At 37.6% G+C, this 23,778-nt stretch overlaps 1 protein-coding gene across 2 annotated transcripts; it reads right to left on the reverse strand.

The window, feature by feature from the left end:
* Nucleotides 1–1,499: 1,499 nt before the first annotated feature.
* LOC129924113 (beta-1,4-galactosyltransferase galt-1-like) lies at nt 1,500–20,645 on the reverse strand. Of its 2 annotated transcripts, XM_056017922.1 has the most exons (6): nt 20,501–20,645; nt 20,225–20,282; nt 16,251–16,318; nt 11,586–11,755; nt 8,681–8,929; nt 1,500–6,345 (listed from the first exon to the last, which is right to left on the reverse strand). In XM_056017922.1, exons 3-6 carry the CDS (start codon nt 16,305–16,307, stop codon nt 5,412–5,414), a joined length of 1,410 nt encoding a protein of 469 aa, XP_055873897.1. In that variant the 5' UTR covers nt 16,308–16,318; nt 20,225–20,282; nt 20,501–20,645; the 3' UTR covers nt 1,500–5,411. The 2 variants fall into 2 exon arrangements, with proteins under 2 accessions (XP_055873897.1, XP_055873898.1); XM_056017923.1 differs by lacking the exon at nt 20,501–20,645 and having other exon boundaries at nt 20,225–20,394.
* Nucleotides 20,646–23,778: the final 3,133 nt, after the last annotated feature.

Genomic DNA, 23,778 nt, shown 5'->3' on the forward strand with positions numbered 1-23,778 from the left:
CCTTGGATGTGGCAAGATATGTAGGTCACAGCTGCAATCCTCATTAATTTTCGGACTCTAAGACAAGCCTTATTATTATTATTATTTTGCTGGTGAATTATTACCATGTGTTCATGCTTCGGTGTCTACTGTCCTGTACCAAAACAAAGGAAATGGTCATAACACAGCTTCTCTACGCCTTACTAGCTCACACTAAACATGATATCTAGCGAGCAGTCAACGAGTTTGCTTACGCTGCAGCCTCTTTTGATTTAACTATAAACCTCGGTAAAAAGCTTGGAGTTAGGGCGTGTTGACGGAAAGCCCAGGAGAGATCTGAATGGAGGGATGTGTAAAAGCAGGTCATAGCACCACTGGGATGGATGGATGGCAAAAGCCGGTATGAACTTCTTATAGTCCGACAGTCAGGCTGTGCAGGGCACGTATCCCGTATGGGTAACGAGCATATTATTCGGCGTAACAGAGGTGCCCTACGGAAACGTTTCTTTAAAAAACTAATGCAATGATTTAAGTCTAATAAGAAAAAATGAGCTATTTTACTTTGTCACTAAGTGCATGTTTTACCCTATAACGTAGAGAAGTTACACTGCAAAGACTTTCTTCCAAGCCAATAATAGTAAGCCTACAATAGTTTTACGCAAAAGATGGATTGCAAAACTTTAAGACGGACTTGAGCTGTAGTTTGTCTAGACTCTAGGAGGACTTAAGAGACTTTAAATTTAATCGACATGTTCAATTAGGCCTACAATTAGAACTAACAGAACACTAAAACAACTCTTCAGATTAGTAGTCTTTATCCGATCGTTCATTTCCGTAATTACAAGAATATTCCCAAAATGACTTCGGGTATATAACCTTCCGAAATTATTTAACCGAGCGAGGTTCGGCCACCTGGTACAAAAATATTCTCAAAATGACTTCGGGTATATATCCTTCCTTAACAAATTATTCATCCGAGCGAGGCTCGGTCACCTGATATTAATTTTTAAACGTTGTAAAAAATGTATTCCTTAAGTAGAATTGAAGATACCGCAGATTTCCGCTCAAGTTGGCAAGGGGTCTGAACGTTTTATGACAAAATTTAATATAATTGTTAGTATTCACGATTTAACTAGAGATGAAATATAGATCTAATAGTAATGAAATAAACTGATATTTTAACCAAATCTAGCTCACAACACATACACACAAAAGTCTTGACTCTTTTATGTCTTAAGACCGTCTCACATTTGCACTGGGAAATCTAATTTCATCATTGTCACTGCGTAACCACCATCAATCTCTTAACCTCTTCTCACTGCCGGCTAGGAAACACACACACTCCATATCACCCCTTTTTGTCAGGACGTTGCGCCCTCCCCCCCCCCCTCCACATGAGATGAACTAGCGCCCTCACCCCCCCCCTCCACATGAGATGAACTAGCACCCTCACCCCCCTCCACATGAGATGAACTAACGCCCTCACCCCCCCCCCCACCCCAGTCAAAATATTTTTAAAATTGACTTTTTAATTACGGGTAATAGATCTACTTACAGTGCGGGCTATGCGACTCAAAACAAATAGTACAAAACAACCCGCGAAAACTCAAGGCCAGAAAAGATTAGGCGCCTTTGGAAAAACCCGTCGAAATCCCTCGCACGCTGCTTCATTTTTTGGTTCTAGTTTCCAAAAGAGTTTCTTATGTACGAATGTCGTTTATAGTTTCAAATGGTAATGGAATAATTGGAATTGGTATAAAATATTTAAGTATTTTTTAAACAAAATTTTCTTTAAAGAAACCTTGGAATAATGATTTGGCCGCCCCCTAAAGTCGACCGCCTGCTTGCAATGCACACATTGCACAATAGGTAGCGGCGGCCCTGCTTGGTACTATCCTAGAAAATAAACTAAATTTTACTCCAAATACTGATTATATCAGCAAAAAGGGGCAGCAAAGATTACGATTTTACCATCACAAAAGAGATACAAGACACCGATAGCAAAGACAAACAGACACAAACACTCTTTTTTTCCCCTGGCAATCAAATCATTAAATAGGAACAATCTGGTATAAACTTTGTCACATGTAAATTATGAGTGAGTCTGGTGTGAATGTACACTTTCTTATAGTTATAATGTTTTCTGTTTAGTGTAATGCACAAATTGTAAGACAAATTCCATACGGACAATAAAGATGATTATTATTATTATTATTATTATTAATATACGCGTAGATAAAATTATTCATATATCTATATAATGACAACTCTAACATAGTTTGCCTTCTTGAGTGGCGGAAAAGACGGCGTGTCCTCTAAGAACATGTGACTGTCGAGTCCTGTTCTGGAGAGAGATTTACGAAAATAAAGATGTCATTTGCTTTGGTGATAGAGGAGCCAGACATTTCTCTTTCGGCTCACTTTTCTTTAAGTGGTTAAGTTGTTTTTGTTTTCTTTTTATTGCTACCAATAACTTTCTTTGCCACCCTCTCCTTTCACATTGTGCGTTCTTTAGCAAAGACTTCCCAGTAATTAACATCGATGTCCACTGATTTGAGGTCACGTTTGAACAAATTTTAAAAATAATAAGGATTTTGTCTTCGAGTCTGAAGATCAATAAAGAGTACAGTAGTTCACGTGGCTACGCAGACCCAGTTGTGACCTACATATTTCGCCAAACCCAGCGTAGACATAACCGTTGTCCGGCGGTGGTCGATTAATGTTAGAGTTAGGGTTCGCCGACTACATCTGTAATGAGACTTTCTTTTGGTCTAAATTCTCAATAGTGTATCCCGCGGCCTTTGTAATAAGCCTCCAACTGTCTGGTTCGGAAGTCGACTGCTGCAAAGGGCTTTCTTAGATTTCAGTTAAAGCAAGTCGGCGCCTAAACTTGTCTTTCCGTAAAGCCAGTTTACAAATAAATAAATATTTACATAGGCGACATATATTATTAAACATATATATATATATATATATATATATATATATATATATATTAAATACACATGTCAGTGAGATTTCGTATTACGATCTAACGACCTCAACATGGCGACCCGATAGTAAATGTCTAATGTAGAACTAAATTAAATACTAGTCAACCGACGACGTAGCATACGCCGCTATTTAGGCCACTGCAACCTATGCGACGTCATTGGGCCCGCACTTTCATAGGACCCGCGCTAATTCTAGGTGTATAAATTATTATTTAATTAAACCATATTATAGCTTAAAACAGATTTCCCGCGCCCTCCTGTCGATTTACCAGGAGCTCCTGGAAATTTCCCAAAATTACAAAATATACGAAAAAGTTCTTAAAATATACGGAAATATAAAGTCAAAAATTGTTATTTTCTGGTGTCATTAAATATGAGAAACGCCAATCCTACGCGCGATAAATAAAAACGACATTATGCATTAGCCGTAATGGTGTGATCTGGTGAAAGAAGCTTCTCGCGCCTCAAATCAATGAATTACTTGAGGTCAACAATTCTCAAAGATAGATTGAAACATTAGGTAATTATTGATAGTGAGCGTGATCTATGAAGGAAACAAAATTATTATGATATATTGTATGACTTTGCTACATGCAAGGCTCGTAAAGTAATTCTGTACTTAGTAAAGAATGAATAAAATGCATAGACGAATTTATTTTCTAATACAAACTCTTAAATTTTACTTATTATCCGCTTCCCTTCCCAAACTTGACCCCGCGAAATCCGTTTTGCATAGGGCCACACAATGGTTAAGTTCGCCCTGCTATTTAGTGATCTGTAAATATACGTAGTAGATTAATTGTTCTCTTTCCATGACTTCTTGGTCACAATGATTAAGTCCGGCACTGCTATTTAGTGTTTGTAAAATGTTTGTTAATAAAATGTTTTACATGTTTTGGATGTTCCTTCAGAGTTGACGAATGTTTACTTCCTAGTCCAAAACTCAGGCAGGACGAAGGAGGATGGGAGCTAGCAGGGTTTGATAAATCCAAACGACAGTCCAGCGCGCAAACCGCACGACCAGGCAGCCATCCGTAGTGACCGGTGAATATTTGTTCTCCCCCCCCCCTCTTGTTTTTTCGTGGGGTGACTTCGCAGAAATAAAAAAGTGATCTTTCCTTTACTTCTTCTTCTCGTCCAAACTCTTGAGCGACGAAGAGAACTATATATATATATATATATATATAGATACAATTAGCTTAAACTAAATTAACTGAACTACAGGCCCGTATTGCACAGTTCACAACAGCAAAACTCAGAACAATATGGAAAGACAAAGGCATAGCTCTCCACACCAAAATCAGACTGATGTGCTCCCTGGTCACGGCCACATTTTGATATGTTTGACTGCAAAACTAGATAGGAGGATCCTAGCCATGGAGTTGAGGTGCAACAGAAAGATCCTAGGTATCACATTTAATGGCCTCATCAAAAAAACGAAGCGAAAGGCCCTGACTTTGACCTACTAACTACTGTGCAAAAATAAAAACGCAAATTAAAACTCTATGACTATGTTATAAGGTTTTGGGGGGCTCGCAAAGACCTTCCTTCAAGGAACAGTACCAGGAAAAAGAAGAAGAGACAGACAAAGAAAGCGATGGGAAGACAACATAAAAAAAATGGACGGGCCTACCATTGAAAGAGATTCTATCCAAAGCAAAAGACAGAGTGGAATGTAGAAAGACGGTCGACAATCTTGTGTGGTGCCCCAATGGTTCAAAAGACTAAGGGATTGGTGGAAGTGAGGGCATTGCACTTGGTGGTTTAAAAGAATGTTTATACCATGCTGTTCTTACACATGAATAAGTTTCTCAAGGATAGATGTTTGCTATTAACACACGTCAAATCGGTAGAAAGATTAAGCAATGCTTCTGAGGGATACTCTGGGTTTGGTCATATTGTAAGTTGACAATAAATAGCTCTTGTTATCCCAGCCGTGTACGACTTGAAATACTAAGAATATTCTTTTCGCTAGATTTTTTTTTTGGTCCGAACATGGCTAAGCTTTTGCAAAGCCAATTTTCGCCTATTGATAATTTCAAAGCTTACAAAAATATAAGTTCATCACAATGATCTTTACCTATCTATATATCTACAAAATGGACTTGTCTGTCAATATTTTCTTCCTGCTTAAGAAACAATGCATAAAGCTATTTTTAAAAGAATTATAACTAAGCATTCTCTTATCAATAAGTATCTACGCAGATTACTAAACTATCAAGAGCATGATGGAATCCTTACAGTGTTTTACAAATCCTATGTTATATCGAACCATCCTTGAGTAGACAAGAAAAAAAGAGGGTTATTCCTACAAAATTAGGGTTAACCTACTGCCAAGTCATGTGAAACACTGCAATGCATACTTAATTTTTGAAATCTAAGACATTGCTATAATAAAATATTTGCATGTTATAAACAAAATTTGACACACAGAACAGATCACGTGAAAAACATGAAATATGTTTCATTAACTAGCGGTAACATTTTGTCTTTAAATCTTAAGGATGTCGCTTCTACTATATCGGTGGGCGATGACGACGAATACTTCCTTTGGTGGTGGACTAAAGCCAAACTTTGACGCACCGTAACATCAGTGGCCGATGGTCGATGTGTGATGGTGGTATGGACATCAGGAAACAAGACCATCTCGGGTCTGACTATTGACTTTTGTCTACCACCTACGAATGCATTTTGTAAACGTACAAGATCTGTAAACACAGTGAGTGAATAGTTCTCAAACAACCGCTCCACTTGGTCAGAGATCGAATAATTTTGTTTGATTGCTGACCAGACCGAGGCGTTCGGTCTATCCTGGAAGAACGTGCTCTCCACTATATAAGTCCCTAGCTTGTCGTGACTCTGTGGGCTTTGTTTCTGCTGGTCGTAATCTTTGTTGACCTGATCTATCAGATCTCCCCAGTTGTCATGATTGTTTGGGATGATAATCTCATCAGTATCATGAATAGCTACGTATTTAGAGACACCCTTATTGCGATAGACGCAGTCGTTGATAGCTAATACCTGACCTTGATAGTGTATTTCTGAGATGGGAAGCGGCCATTGCATGACTGTCAGCAAGCCTCGTCTCTGATAATGTCTCAACAGAGCGTCTGTGGTATTTGAAATGCTCATGTTGTACACAAAGAAGTGCTCAGCTCCAAGTATTCGATCAAACTCGACACTCTGTATAATTTGTTTGTAATTAGTAAAGTTGTATAAAATAGCATAACAGACTGTGAAGTTTCTCTTTAGTGACGATGGATATAGAACTCTAAGGCTATTGGTGGGTGAATCACTTGTATTCCAAGTTATAGAGACAAGATCTGGACGTCTGTCGTCTATCAAATCACATTCATAGCTCACAACCCGAAGCCTGCAAAATTTGAGACATTGTTAAATAAAGACATTTCTTTTGAGTATCAGCATCAATCAAATTATAGTTATTGTTTTGAAGTAATTAATAAACATATTAGTTTTAAAAGTCCTTGGAAACAGAGGCGTAGCTTGGATAGAGGGAGGGGTGAGAATTTAAAAATGATTTTAAAAAAAAGATAAAGATTTAAAATAATTTCGAACACTCGAAGATAAAGTTCAGAGTAGACCCACAGTGGATAAAATATTTATTTTTAGATCATAAATAGAAGAGATTTGCTAGCGTCTTGCAATCTCTCTCATTAAAATCATCATTAACGCATTATTATTGAAATATTTCGTTTTATTATGTATCAAGAAATCCATATAGAACTGTTCTTTGCAGAGTGCCTTTATTAATTGCTCCATCATACTGAAGTACAATGGTTGTCGAAATGCTGAAGTTTGACATTATTGTTTTTCTCTTTTTAACATTATTTCAGAACTGGAATAATAGTCTATTTAACTAAAATGTGATAACATAAATTTGAGGGCAACTTTTTCAAAATTTAAAACAGCCACACCCGTGCATGCTACCCTGCCTCATAGTGGCGCCCGGGTGGAAACGATCGTAGGAGGAAACGATTAGGCTAAAGGGTAGCAAAACAAGACTCCCGTGGGGGTGCCTAAGGGGGTGCTAGAGCATCCTCATTGCACTGCGCGGAGTTGTAAAAAAGCTCCCACAACCTTATCACATTCCAGACGCTGTTTCTCAAGGGGCCGTTACATAATAAATGGCGTGTCCAGCACGGTTAGACTGGTATAGAAAAGAAAAATGGTCGGGGTCTTAGTAAATCTATACGCGGCCTCTTGCCGCGAGTCTGACCCACCCACCAGACAAAACAGTGTACACTGTTTTCATACAGGCCGGTGAGAGGGAGCTCTTGTTCACTTTTGCTGGCCTAGAGTTCCAAGAGCCGAAGTCTCAACTCTACCTGACAGTTTTAGAAAAAGAAAAACAGCCACTCTGTCAGGAAGATGGTGTTCTGAATTATGCTAAACATTGAAATGCCATCAATTCCAATTTTCAACTGTGTTGAGGATATTTTGAATTTGGTAATACGTCTATGTATAACCAATCCATATCATGACAATGCATAAAAGACAGGTATAACATGGAAAAACTGCTTGGAATAAATACTAAAGAAGAGCTTTAAGTACAATTAAGAAAACGATATCTCTTCTACATTAGAAAGATTATACCTGATACTTTTAAGGTATTATGAAATAATAAAAAGGTCTCAGCAAAGTTTGCCAATCTTCTAATAAAAAACAAAAATGGAAATCACTAAACGAGAAGTTTTTATTTCAAACTTTTCTAAATTGAATCCCAATTTTGAAATTTTATTATCAAAGTAACCAAAATTAATAGGTGATATTGTAATTTGTTTGGTCAATTCATGTACTACATATTACATTTTATTTTTTCTTCGTTTTAATTAGAATTTTATTACATTAATAAATATGACATAGAAATCAGTGGGAAAAAATTAAGGTTAATGAATCTTCAAAAAATGCCCTAATTAGCAAAGCAGGGGGTCTACTGAAAACTATAGAAAAAAATATTTTAAAAAGTGGCAAGAGGTATACGAGTCAAAAACATTTTGAGAACCACTGATCTAGACGAAGATGACAAATATACTTTATGCAGCATACTAGCATTAGAAATTGTCATGTAGAGCTGCGCAAAAGCACTTGGAACCCTAAGGCCAGCAAAAGTGAACAAGAGCTCCCTTCTACCAGCCTGAATGAACAATGTACACACCTCGCATACACACCTCTGTCTGACGGGGGGTGAGACTCGGGGGTTAAGCTCGAAGTTTATATTTGCGTTCACTTCCGGTGGTACGGACACTCCGGACTCGCGGACTAAAGACACCGGGGCTCCCGTCATTTTCCTTTGATCTACCTGACTAACCGTGCGGGACTCGCCATTTCTGTCACAGCCCCCTTGAGGGACGGCATACTACCAGAAACGGCCATAGCACTAATCCGGGCCCTGGGAGGTTGTTTTTCTTATCAGGGCCACGAATATTTGTGCGATCGGCTTAAGGTGATAAAAGATTCTCTTTATCGCGGGTCCCCCTAGCGCGGTGACTGGATAAGTTGTCCTACTCGCCCCCCCCCTCCCCCCGCCCCTTGATTCTGCTGTATAGAAGAACGATTCCTATTGAAGCCTGTCCTAAAGAATTGAAAGGGAAAGTTGGTAACCTTTAAATTAGACTTTAGTGCCAAACAGAATCATACAGTGACATTTAATTTTTAACTAAAACATCTAGCTGACATATTCTCAAAACCTGTAGCCATGATTATCTTGTAACAGCGTCCTCTTCCCTTCCATCGTGTAATTCTCGTGCTTAAAACCCAGGTGACAAAAGACTGAATTCTGTAAAGCGTGAGGTTGCATTCCAAAAACACGGATCAGATTCTTGTCTTTGTATGTGTCAAAGAAGGCGGAGTAAACCCAGGCGTCGTTCTGGTTGATGCGTTGAAACATTGGCCCAGATGGAGTCAGCACTTCCTCGCCTGGGGCTGACAATAGGGGACTGAAAATATAAGTAAACAAACATAAAACACAAACAATATTTTTGATTTTTTTTTTAAAGTTTATATAAGGGAAAGAACGGCACAATCACGGTCGTTTTTTTTAATACTGCACGAATTTATCTCCGTGTTTGTATTTGTAAAACAAAATTAATTAATTACTAATAAGTAAAAATCAAAAGTCTCCCTTTCAGACCTTGCGATCTTTGGGGAAGATTGTGTAAAGGTCATCTGTTTTCATAGCCCACGGTTAACGAGAGTGTCATGTGGCCAGCACAACGACCAACCGCCTTTACTTTTCCTGAAACTAGTGTCAGAGACTCATTAGAGCTCAGAGGCGTCCTAAGGATCGCGAAACTAAAAATCCTAGTCTTCATCAGGTTTGGAACTCGGGACCTCGGTTTGGAAGCCAATCGCTTTACCACTCATCCACCGCGCCTCCTACATTCAAATTACTTACAAATCCCTATTTTAACAACAACAACAACAGCAACAAAAACAGTAATTTACCTCCTTATTTTTTATTAACATACGACACATACATTTGGATTCCAAATAGATTTTAAGTAATACAAAACAAAAACAAAACGGAAAACCAAGCTATAATTACAAGTCTGTAATGTATTTAATGATTTCAAATTACTACGCAGAGTCGTAAAATAATCTATGGACACGACGCCCAGGGCGCCACAATTAAAGGTGGGGGAGGGCGCCACACGCAGCCCTTATCTCTATGTGATGTTCTTGGAAAATGGGGTTGGGGTGGAGGCGCCAATAAGAGGCGCTTTGCTCAGTACGCCTCTTCTGCTAGATTCATTTGGTAAAATTTTAAAAGAATAATATTTTCGATTCCGTGACAGCAATTCTAACTTTGGATTCTCCCAGAAGCAGATAAGTTTTGTCAGTTGTGATGGAGAAATTAAATGTTATAATCATTTTGGAGTTACGCCCCTTCATAGGCATACATACAAACACAAACACACACATTGAGAGCTTACACAAAATGTGTTAACAAAATATATACACTTTTACACATACAAACACACATTTCTAACACCATCTTATTCGAGTTACAATCATGTAAATAGAATAAAGGCTACCTGCATGGGCGTAGCCAGGGTTATTATATACTTTTGAGGAAGGTGGCTTGTGTGTGGGGTTGGGGTAGTGGCGCCAATAAGAGGCGTTTGGGTCTTCTGCTAGGTTCATTTGGTCGAATTTTAAAAGAATAATATTTTCGATTCCGTGACAGCTATTCTAACTTTGGATTCTCCCAGCAGCAGATACGTTTTGTCAGCTGTGATGGAGAAATTAAATATTAGAATTATTTTGAAGTTACGTGCCCTCATAAACAAACAACAAACACACACACACACACACACACATTGAGAGCTTACACAAAACGTGTTAACAAAATATATACACTTTTACACATACGAACACACATTTCTAACACGATCTTTATACAAGTTACAATCACGTAAATAGAATAAAGGATACTGGCATGGGCGTAGCCAGGATTATTTTCCAATTTTGGGGAAGGGGGTTTGTGTGTGTGTGTGTTATTGTGTATACGTTATTAATCTTTATTACATTACAACACTTCATTCTTTTGGAATATGTTTAGTGTAGTCTAGAATAGGTTCTTAATGGAGTTAGTATAAAGACTGCAGACACCCCGCCCTTTCCAGACACCAAGTCCGGGGAGCGCTGTGAGCTCCTACAAAGTCCGGGGGTGGGGGGGAGCTCAGGCGTTATGCACTTTTTCGGTATTTAAAACAAAAACAATTGCATATTCTGAGGTATCTACAGTGCATTATACTGCAATTAAACAAATTTAGTTCAAAAAACAAATCTACTATTTACTGCACTTTATTAATGGAGCCCAGCGATTGGTAGAAATCTATACCCCCCCCCCCACCTTGGCTACGCTTAAGGAATTTGCTGAATGTATATTACGTATCAAAAAAATGAATTCTTTTTCGATAAAAAGATCTGTTGGGGGTTCTAAAATCTCTGGAGCTTTTGTTGTTTTTTTAAAACAAACTCAAAGACTCTTCAGCTACGTTCATAAAATTTGGTGACTGTAGTTTGCTTCGGAATAATATTGAATAGGAGGTTTTATCGTAAAAAAAAAAATGTGATATGGGTGTAAACTCAAAATCCCCCATGGAATTTGGTGACTGTTGTTTTCATTATTTTGTGGATTATGGAAGAGGGGAGTTTTAATGTCAAACCCCTTTTGGAGAGGAATTTAAACTTAAAATTCCTCCTGACTGCGCAAGAGAAGTGATAGTTTAAGATTAAAATCTCAACTAAAATAAACAAAATCAAAGCAAAGAAAAAAAATCAGTCAATTCCCCTTTCAGACCTTGCGATCTACTGGGCAGATGATGTAAAGGTCATCTGTTTCTATGGCCAACAGTTAACGAGCAAGATGTCATGTAGCCTGCAAAACTCCCAACCACCTTTACTTTCCCCGACATAAGTCAGGTACCCAATAGAGTTGAGTGCCCTAAAAAACCCGAAATTCAAAATGCCAGTCTTCACCGAGATTTGAACTCAGGACCCCAGGTTCGGAAGCCAAGCTCTTAACCACTCATCCACGGTGCCACGCCGATGGCTAATGGTATAATGAATCGCGTTCCTCACATTTACCTGGTTGTGTTTGGGGCTATGGTAAGCTGACTAGCTCTGAGAATATCATTCAGTGTGTCTCCTTCATATTCTTTCTCTAGGCGCAGTGATAGTAAGTACCTCACGTCATAGCTGTAATGTACCAGCACTGTACAGCCTAATAACAGCATTACTAACACTTGGTACCTATACTTCAAAGAAAAAAAAAATGTGCCGAAATTATCAAATCTAAAGTAATACCTTGAATTTAATTGGTAATATTTAGGTTGATATTTAAAACTAGAGCCGATCATTGCAGAACAACTGCTTGGCCTTGTTACATGCTTTTATTACTGCTATTTGGATGATCAGAAAAGATGGACAGAAAAATATAGAAGTGCTGATCTTAGAGAGAAAGTGGAGAAGGATTGGTCACACCCTTAGAAAAGATACCAGCAACAGAGCTAGGCAGGCCTTAGAGCGGAACCCCCAGGGAACAAGACGCAGAAGAAGACCAAAAAGAACATGGCGACGCAATGTACTTGAAACAGCAGAGAAGACCGGGAAGAGCTGGGAAACCATAAAAAAACTAGCGAGAGACCATGGAGAGTGGCGTTTTTTTTTGTCGAGGCCCTATATTCCATGAAGAACTCAAAGGAGTGATGATGATGATGATGATGATTTAGATGATCCGGTTAACCGGGTTTCATCCTTCCATTGACGTCATCCACTACGTTTCGGATAGTAAATTAAGTTTTCATTGGTCAGATACTGTCATCTATTTCTTTACTTTACAGTTACTTAGAGTGTTATGGTGCCAATATTTACATCAATAAACAGTGTTGTTAAGGCGTGTGTGTTTGTATGTTTCTATGGTGATTGTGGCAAGAAATTAGCGATTGATTGTGAATGATGCAAGATAAAATTTCATTGTCGTCACAACAGACAGCCAGGGGCGTCCTAAAAAATTCCTGCATTCAATATTCCATTGTCACGTTGTTACATTAGAAAGTCTCTAGAAAAGTGTAAAGAAGAAGCATTTTGGCGGCCCTTAAAAGGAGAATAGACGCTATTAGTTTTGTGTTGTCAGTACGTCCGTCCGTCCGTCCTGTTTAGATCTCGTAAACTAGAAAAGATATTGAAAAACCGACATCATGAAATTTTAGACCTTTCAAAGTTCTGATGCAACGGCGAAAAATTTAATTTTTTAAATCAACTATGCAAGCAGTTTCTCATAAAAATACACCATTTTTACAACTAATCACTATTAGTTGTAAAACACACGGGAGACTAATAGTAAAGGGGAGGGGGAATATCATATTTTGAACACATTTATGCAAACGGTTTTAGACTTTTAACAATTGCATTGCCTAGTTAATAAAGTTCTATCATACTAACTACTACATTTATGATACTTTTATAATTTTTAAAGAAAAAAATCTATTTAGTATGCATATAAGTGGAACATTATTTAAAACAACAACATTTTGCCACATGGTTCTGAATCTCTTCTATACAAATTGTAATCTAATTTTAATGCACAGTGGCTGTCACGTGACAGTTTTTTCGTTGTTTTATCAATATGATCACGTGACTAAATATTGTTTGTTTAGGATTGGTGAATGAGGTCCATTAATAAGTAGTGTTTCCTATTATCGCGTTTATTTATTTTTTTTTATTCTTTTTTTATTCAGGTAAATTGTCGAGGCTTGGAATCAAAGATAATTATTAGATAATTATTATACAAAATCAGTTAGGCCAGGTTCACGTTTAACTTCACCTTCATCTTCAATTATCCCTTGGTCTGTTGGACCTATGGGGCGCCACACAAGATCTGTCAACCTTCTTTCTCCATTCCTTTCTGTCATTTGCCTTTGATAGAATTTCATTGTGATATTCTTTCTGAAAATGTTGAAACTTGCCTTTTTACCTGCCTGGGTGGACCACTTCGGGGACCGATTTTGAGTTTGTGTTTCCACACAAACTATCTTTGTAACCTTGTTTAAACATTTACTTCTCAAAGACGCGAGATTCTACACAAGATAGTGAACATGCGAATGGAGTTATTTAGACACGAAAATTGAATTTTTAATGTTATTTCCGCAACAAGAACTTAAATCTATTATATTGGGGTAAACAAAATTTAAGTTTACTTTTGTGAATCTATAATTGAAATCTAAATTAGACTATGTGATCATTAGTTTCATGATTTATACGTGAGAAATAAAAAACTGTTTTGATTCGTAAAGAGAAATTATTTTCTTTATCCCCTTGAGCGAAGATTTCCCTCAAAAATTTGAAATTTTGGTAGACGGAGAATACTTCCGTCGTCTGTAGATGTTTCTTTATGTCATGTGAAAGCGAGACTCGACTACAAGGTGGCCACACTTTGTCATTAGTCTATCTACAACAAAGAAATGACCTTGAACCTTAGAGAACTGATCATCCCATATGTCCCTCAGACAGGGCCGGTCTTAGGCCACTGCAACCTATGCGGTCGCAGTGGGCCCCGCACTTTCTTAGGCCCCGCGCTAATTTTAGGTGTAGTTATTAAATTGCAAAAAAAAAAGGCTATATACGAAAAATTCCTGGAAGCCTCCTGAATTTATTAAAATCTCCTGAAAACTCATAAAAATCTCATGAAAAATAGAAAAATTGTCATTCTTTGGGTGTCATTCACTGCGGAAAACGCCAATCCTAGGCGCGATAAAAGAAAAAAGGCATTGTCAGCTTTCATGTAATAATCGGGCGAATTTTCACCTTAATCAGAAGTTACAATACGTTATTTACTTTTATAGTCACTAGCATATAAATATGCCATATGTTGCAAGGTTCGTAAAGTAAAGTAAATTTGTTCGCAATTTTGTACTTAGTAAAGAAGGAATACAAGTCAAAGTCGAATTTTTTCTTATACAAAATCTTAATTTTCACTTATTATCCTAATTCCCACCTGCATTTGAAATCAATAGAAAATCCGCTGCCGGGGACAGTAGTAGACGGCAAAAAAAAAAAATTATTCATGCGCTAGGTTTGGTAAAATTTGTAGGTCGCCGCTGGGGCTGTGTAGCCATGGGAATATAAATAAATAAAGAAAGAAAGAAATGAATATATATATATGTATATATATATATATATATATATATATATATATATATATATATATATATATATATATATATATATATATATATATATATATATATATGGCTCCTTTTGTCTCGAAAGGCAATGGATGCGCCCAAATGAGTCACTGGTTTTGGCTTAATCTTGAGACGGGGCAGAATCTGGTGTGGCTAATCAAGCCAATTCTAGAACGGCAGACTTTGCCACAATTCGCACATGTGTATGCCTCTGATTTAGGGCTAGCAGACAGGGCAGCTTTCTTTTTATCCCTCTTGATTAAAGCCGCTTCAATTCTTTTGTTCTCAGCAAGGGTTGTCCCAGCACGCACAGTCTGTCTACATGCACTCCGGTCTTTGGCTATGTTTTCCCACATACTTTCGCTGATGCCTGAGGCTCTCATGTCTCGCTTGCAGACATCTCTATATGTTAGTCTTGGGCGGCCCTTGGGTCTGACTCCTTCCACAAGCTCAGCATATAAGATATCTTTCGGGATTCTGCCATCTGGCATGCGGGTGACATGTCCGAGCCAGCGTAATCTTCTTTGTGTCAGGAGAGCATACATGCTGTTCATATTGGCCAATCTTAAAACTTCCTGATTGGAGACATGGTCCCTCCAAGAGATGCCCATTATGCGTCTCAGGCAGCGCAAATGGAAACTATTCAATCTGTGCTCTTGGTACATGTATGTTGACCAGCTCTCACTGCCATAAAGGAGAGTGCTCACAACACAGGCGTTGTAGACTAGGATTTTGGTCGCTGTGGTCAATTTACCATTTTCCCAGACGCGCTTGGAGAGTTTTGCCATCTCACCAAAATGCTGTTTCCAACTTCCCATCACTTCCAGTTTTGACGGAATTAGACGAAACGCCCTCAGTAAAGGAGCTGAGCATTGCCATTGACATGCTTGCACATGGGAAAACACCCGGAAAAGATGGCATTCCTGCAGAAGTAATTCAGGCTGGAAAACATGCCCTAATATATATATATATATATATATATATATATATATATATATATATAAATGTATATGCATAATAGATATAAGCGTCTGTGTGTGTGTGTGTGTGCACTAGCTTTTTCAAAATTGCTAGGTACAATAAAATTAATAACACTTTAACATGATTGAAAAAAATAGCCTATGCGATTTTCTTCCAAAAAATTTTTTATAACTATTTTGCCATGCTATGCCATGTTATGCTGTGCTATGCTATGCTGTGTTATGCTGTGGTGTCCCGCATGGTTGGGCGACGCAGAGAATTATATACATAGATAATAACAATAATAATAGAACGTCGACGAGCCAGTAAAACAACAACAAAACACAACTGTGTCAGCAACACTTTTGCCCCGCACACGACTAATTTGTATGGAGAATATAACATTGGGCTTATTGATAGTTTATTACTTCGTAACTTCTTATAGTCGTGCTGAAAATAGTGAAACCTGCCCATTCGGGGTGGGGGCCGCCCATCGCTTATAGAATTTACACAAACTCTAATTGTACTGTTCAGTTTTTTTTTTTTGTTTTTTTGTTTTTTTGTTTTTTACAATTTTAATTAATCTAATTCATTAGGAACTACTTACTTGTGTGGCCATTCGGTATGAACCACGAGCCAGTGAAGCACATGTCCAGATTTGCATCCTTTTTCTAGCTGTAATTAAAATAATAATTTTAAAAAAAAAGTGCACATAATTCCCTACACAGTGCGATTCAAGGGACACTACTAATTAAATTAATTTTGCAAAATCAATAAAAAAAACTAAATAGGTTATCTAGTACCGATTACATTTTTTTTAATAAAACAACAGCATAAAAATTATTCAACTAAAATTGCCATTTAAAGACAAACTATAATCAGTACATAGATAAATCTTTATCTGATATCTCTCAAAGCCGTTGCAAGTCGATGAGTCCATTGAAATTGCGAATTTCTCATATTTATAGCGTTTGCAAGATGCGAAGAAAAAAAATATATAAAAAATCATGAAATTCGTGACGAATTTTTATTTTTCCAGCATTTATCAAGTCCCACATCAGCAGAAGATATGTTTAGTGTTATGGATGCATGTGCGAAAGAGAATAGATTGAGCCAAAAAAAATATGGTCGGAATTAATCAAGGACGCGTTGCAAGAATTAAAAATGTTGCCCCAAAGGTCCTACCCACACATTATCGCACACACAGAAACTCCTTGTCGACTCGCAAGATGCCAGCTCAAGTATGTAAAGTAATCATGCCCATGTTTTTTTTCATAACGCTGTTCGTTGGCTAAAAGACCAATTCTAAATCAAATATTTGAAAGTAGACTTCAAATTGAATGTAATTTTTAAATATACAAATATACTATACTCTAGTTCTAAAATTGTTTGCAGGGCTGGAAAAGGCTTTCTATATCAATGGATTGGTTTAAAAATTAACTTGTCGCAAGTTATCGTTGCCTCACGTTCAAGATAAGGTGAACGCTGCCAACGCAAAACTATATTTATAGCGACAGAAAGCTGATAATGGAGAAGTGACTTGTTCCCCTCACGTTATGAGTTTATGACACGTTTAATTACGGAATTTGATACTGATACTGATACTCTGAAATACATAAATACGTATGACTGCACTTGGGGAGTTTGCTACATAAAAAATTTACTGGATATCAGTTTAACATTAGTGTGTTGAGAGTGTAATATGCTGTTTCATTGAGGCGCCATAAAGATCCGGAAATAAAAAAAAAAAAATCCCAGTCCTCACCAGGATACGAACAGGGACCACTAGTTCGGCTCTTGGAACTCTAATCCAGCAAAAGTGAACAATAGCTCCCTTTCATGGCCTGGCGGGTGTCAGACTCGCAACCAGAGACCGCGTGCACCGGGACCCCTGCCATTTTCCTTTTCTGTACCAGGCTAACCGTGCTGGACACGCCTTTTATGTAACGGCCTCTTGAGGAACGGCGCCTGGATTATGACAGGGTTTTGGGAGTTTTTTTACAACTCCGCACAGTGCAATGAGGATGCTCTCACACCCCCTTAGGCACGCCCACGGGAGTCTTGTTTTGCTACCCTTTAGCCTAATCGTTTCCTCCTACGATAGTTTCCACCCCGGGCGCCACTATGAGGCAAGGGTGGCATGCCCGGGAAATAGAATTGAAAAAGCTCCCTTCTGAACGTTGTATCTAAATTGTATATTAACTTTAAAAAACAACAACATCAACTATTGTTTGAACTTTAACTCTTTCTCTCCGTAATTATTTACCACATTCTGGTGGAATCAACGCTGGTATCGTCAGTCAGGAGAAAAAGAATTCATGTAAGGAACTGCTTTCCATCAGCTTTATTGTAAATTGTAATGGTAGCTAGCCCTAATAGTGCGTTTGGGGTGATAATATTTTCCATATTGTCGCATTCTTTTTTATTCGTCTGTGTGTTAACAAAACCATTGATAGTATTACAGGATAGGGGGATGGGGGGAGGGAAGGGATGGGGAGAGTTTGATAGAAAAATATGAATGTGTTGTACAGGGACTATCTATATATATAATTCTCTTCATGGCTCAACCATTCCTGACACCAAGAAGTCATGGAAAGATCACTCTTTTATTTCTGAAAATCGGACTAGAGTTACCCAACGTTACTTTAGCGGAGAAAAAAAAAAAGAGGGAGGAGAACAAGTAGTATTCACCCGTCACTAGATAGCAACTAGAGTTACGCCACGTAACTTCAACGGTGAAAAAAAAAAAGGGGGGGAGGAGATAGCAAGTAGTTTTCACCCGTCACTAAATAGCAGGGCCGGACTTAACCATTGTGGGGCCCTATGCGAAACGGATTTCGAGGGGCCAAGTTTGGGTAGGGATACGGATAATAAGTGAAAATTAAGAGTTCCTATTAGCAAAAAATTCGTCTTTGCATTTTATTCATTCAGAATTACTTTACGAGCTTTGCGTGTAGCGAAGTTTTACATTATATCATAAAAATTATGTTTCCTATATAGATCACGCTCAGTAGCAAGAATTACCAAATGTTTAAATCTATCTTCAAGAATTATCGACCTAAAGTAATTCTTCATTATTTTGAGGCGTGAGAAGCTTCTTTCACCTGAATCCACATTTACTTGAATTGTATAATGCCATTTTTTTATCTCACGTAGCAATGGCGTTTTCCATATTGAATGACACCCCAAAATAACATTTGTCTATAATTCATGAGATTTTTAAGAGTTTTCAAAAGATTTTTTAAAATTTCCGGACATTTCCAGGACTTTTTCGTATATTTTGCAATTTCAGGACATTTCAAGCAGTTCCTGGTTAATTAGGAAGCCGCAGGAAATCTGTTATGAGTTATAAAATGGTTTAATTTAATAATTTACACCTAGGCTAGGATTAGCATGGGGCCTATGACAGTGCGGGGCTATCTGTGGTTGCATAGGTTGCAGTGCCCTTAGGACGGCCCTGCAAAATAGCGGCGTATGTTACGCGTTTGTCGACTAGTATAGAATAATCTTAATGGTATTTGTAGGCCTATCCTAATTAATAAGCTTTAATAAACATCTAGACTGGTGACAATCTAGTCTCAATAAAGAATCTAGATTTCTAAACTAGATTCGATCTGAAATGTAGATCTAGATATAGAGCCTACTTAATGACAAGGTCACTGATTTCGAAGAATATAGATGAATGCAGTGCTTTATATTTAATTGAATGAGTGTTTACTATATTTATTTGAATGTTTCGCGAATTATATGTGCCCATGTGGTGTTATGACTACGCCTACGGTAAACGCAGACCGTGAATGGCGTGAACGGTATACGCAGAACCTATAGCGACATGACTGCTTTTGTGAGTTTGTCTGCTGTGCTGTACGAGATGCCAAAAAAAATATGTAGATTCTTAAATTCTAGATCAATAGATCTATTCCACTTAATTTCAAAAGACAGTTAAACTAAATAAAATTAATTAAAACTTTACAAATTATAAAAACCTTTTTTTTTTAGGGGGGAGGGGGTATGTTTGATCTAGACCTAGCTAATCATCCAACATTGTCAAAATCTTTCTCCATAATAAAGTCAGATAATGAGGATGTTTCTTTATAAAGGCACAATAAAATTTAAAAAAAAAAAAGAAAAAAAGATGTTCAAATAAATATGTGTCTTGTGTGTGTAGTTTCGCATTTAATTAAAACCTTTAGAACAGAAGGGTACATTTTTTTTATTATATAAAAATATTTGTTGTAAAATGTTTTACATGCTTCGGATGTTCCTTCAGAGTTGAAGATAGTTTACTTACTTGTCCAAACCTCCAACAGGACAACTGGGAATTGGAGTGGGCAGGGTTTGAACCCGTGACCATCGATAAATCCAAACGACAGTCCAGTTCGCAAACCGCAGAACCAGGCATCCATTACATAACGTAAAATCTTACAGCACTGGTAAAGTTTAAAAACTCATAAAAGAAATAGATCTAGATTTTCACATTTAGATCTTAACTAAAGATATAAAAGCGAAATTTCTTGAGATCTAAGAAACATTTGACAAGTGTAACTAGGGCTATTTTAGTGTAAAGAGAGATCTACTTACATATTCTTGACAAAAGTAGAGTTTAGGACGTAATTATCGTCTTTTTTTGAAGTAGTGTCTGTAGAATAAGAAGATAAGATTTAGAACCATGCCAATGTGTTATTTTCTTGTCTGATCACGCAACATAGAAAAAAACATAGGGTGGTTTTGTCATCATGGACTAAAGTACACTAGGTCTAAGTGCGTCCGACTATCTGACCAGGTTGTTAAAATCAGTCTAATACACAGCCTATTTACTTATGGGCAGGGAGGGTGTGTGAAGGTAGACCTACGTACATTCTTGACTAACTAGACCAATGTGTTTTATTCTTGTCCGACCACTCAACATACAATAAACACTATTGCATAAAGCGCAAGGAAAAAAATAATAATTTTGTATTGTCTTCATCGACTACACACTACAGTACACTAGGCCTACATGTGTACGTCTATCTGACCAGGTTGTTAAAATCAGTAGCACAGACAGTCTATTTACTTTTTGGGCAGGGATGAGGGTTAATTTAATCTTTCTATAGTTGTTTATCCTAATGCTATTATCTACATAGGCCTAGCTTAAGATTTAAACCTAGATCTCAACAATAGGTCCAATCTATTATATGCTTCGGCTTCTGCTAAGGTTGATGTTTACTGCAAATGAATTGATGAAAATCAATAAAAATACGCGTAATAGATTTCCACTATAAACGAACAGAAATTAAACACCACCAAGTGATTTTTTTAAATCCTGAACACCACCATTCATAATAGTGCTTAGAAGCTTTTGGCCAAAATAAACATTTATAATGCTACTACTTTCAAGTGCAGATATTGGCTCCATAACTTGTACCACCATCTTACTCTATATCCTTCAAATGCAGACTGTGACTAAGTAGTTGTTGATTGTATTTTTTCGTTACCTGTTATCATGAATATTTAAGATGTGTAGCATTTTTTTTTTACAACTTTCAGACCTTGCAATTTATAAGGCAGATGATGTTAAAGTCATCTGTTTCTTTGACCAAAGCTTAACGAGCAGCGTATCATGTGGCCAGCACAACGAAAAACCGCCTTTACTTTCCCTAACCAAAGTCAGGTCCCACTATAGTTGGGTGGACTCATGGGCGCCCCAAATATCCCGAAATTCAAACTTGAAGTCTTCACTGAGATTCGAGCCCAGGTCCTCAAGTTCGGAAGCTAAGCGCTTAACCACTCAGCCACCGTGCCCCCGTTATTATATATTAATTTATACCTACTATTATATACAAGTTCTAATTACTTTTTATTTATTCAGAGTTCAGTCTGTGAGACACACCATGTACAGACTTTCTTATATAGAGCTAACAATTTTTGTATTCTGGCTCAGAGCTTTCACTTATTGTCCTGTAACAAATGAAGTAACAATACGAAGTTACAAACAGGCGTATTGAAAAAAAAAATTGTTTAGTAAGTTAAATATTAATTTAAAAATAATAATTTCGGCAGCCACGCTAGAAGACTTAATCTAAATCATCATTTTGTTCAATGAATCTCGTCTAAGCGCCCTGTAGTATGTCAGTTGGGCACATTTTAGTATCTCAGTTATTAATGACTAGGCCTATGCATTCAATTATTATATGTGTACTTGCTGTTGACTGTAAATAAATACTTATTTTATACTCCTTCGTTGAGTGATATTTTGTTACATTTACGCATATTAAGGTCTGCATGTGAGAATCATACCCTAGATTATCGAGCCATGTGTAAGTGGTAAAGAACTGATATGATAGCCTTAAAGTTGGCCTTGGTATACATTCTTGAAGGATTATTTGACCCCTGTTTACAGGGGCGTATCTAGGGATTTGGGCGCCCGGGGGGATTGACCTCTTTAGGGGCCCCTTGCATTTTGACATTCGACATATGACATGAGATAATGTAAGCAAAAAATATATAAGCCCAAAGTCAAATTGGTTCAGTATATCAGTAAACTTAACAAAAATAATCATTAAGACTCTTTTAATGAATAATACCGTTGTTTATTAGATAAATAGTGTACAAGTGACAAATCTCAATTCATATCGCTTCACGTCGTGCATTCTGTGCAGCAAAGACATCTATAACATCATCTACATTATTCTACATCGATACTTTCTAGTATTTGTGACTTCACTGACATTCTCTCTACGGCCTCCTTCAGTCGTGAAGCCACTGTGGATCATCTCGGAGAGATAAATGCCTGGACATTAGCTGTGGTCGGAACGATGTCGCCCACACATCAGTTCCCCCCTCTCCACGCAGCTGATGTATCCAAAGGAACGGCAGTGCCGATACAGTTTGGGGTCAGCGGCGTCGTAGGTTCTGCCAGAGTGTAGCAGTGGGTGCTGCAAACTGCCTTAGGGTCGCCAGCTCCTGATTTTCCTCAGGGTTGACTCCCGAAGCCTTTCCAATTATTGGGTATAGCTGCATGGCCACAGAGGCATTAAAACCATTATCAGCCTTTCTTGCGTCATTGTGCTCCTGAGATAGTTTTTGATGAACTTGAGCTTTGAGAATGATCTCTCACATGAAGCAAAGTGGCCTGAGTTAGCGATATCCGGAGGAGGTTACAAGGTTTGAGTAGTACAATTAAAATAAGCATAATGGCAATATTTAAAACAGGTAGTAATTAGAATTGGATGGCTGCCTGGTCGTGCGGTTTGCGCGCTGGACTGTCGTTCACATTTATCGATGGTCGAGGGTTCAAACCCTGCCCGCTCCCATCCCCCGTCGTCCTGCGGGAGGTTTGGACTAGGAAGTAATTTTCTTCAACTCTGAAGGAACATCCGAAACATGTAAAACATTTTACAAACAAACAAACATATAGATATAGAACAGATAAAGAAACTAAATAAGTAATTACATCTATGTAAAAAAAAAAAAGGTTGTTAGTTATATTTTCCAGAACTTGATTTATAACAAAAATATATTTCTATTAAATCTTCAAACATTTTTTGGGCTCCAGTCTAAATGTATATCTATATGAGATTTAATTATTAACTGTCCATTCATGCTTAACCTTATGAACCCAGCGGGCCAATTTAATTTCCGACACTCATGTCACGGTCCATATGATCATATCTCTTAAAAGATCCAAAAAGAAATAAAATAAATTTGAAACGCGAGGATCTAGGACTTCTATTCATTTAAGGAAGGTTGAAGCTTCTTTGAACAGTTCCTTTACAGTTCTACTCACATACATACTCTGAGGTTGTCCGTTGTTGTCAAATTGAATTTCCATTTGATTAGATCAATAAAAATCATCTTTTCTTATCTTATCTACATGCCGCCAACTATTCTGTATCGTGAATCAACACCAGGAATTGAACGGTATCAGATATGTCACACACACAAGAAGCGAGGACGCTACCAGATGAAGAAAGTTTAAATTTCTAAGGACTAAAACTCTCTGCTCAAGTCGATTAAAAATAACAATGGAATTTATATATAGCAATCTAAAGAGTGAGATCAATTTTTTTTAAAAAAAGAGAACTCTCCCCCTCTCCCCTTTCTTTACCCAACCCCTCTCCTAAGGTGGGAAAAGATGTATTTCCCATCTTTTT

This window comes from Biomphalaria glabrata, unplaced genomic scaffold (genome assembly GCF_947242115.1).
Source record: "Biomphalaria glabrata unplaced genomic scaffold, xgBioGlab47.1 scaffold_46, whole genome shotgun sequence".
Taxonomy (NCBI): Eukaryota; Metazoa; Mollusca; class Gastropoda; family Planorbidae; genus Biomphalaria; species Biomphalaria glabrata.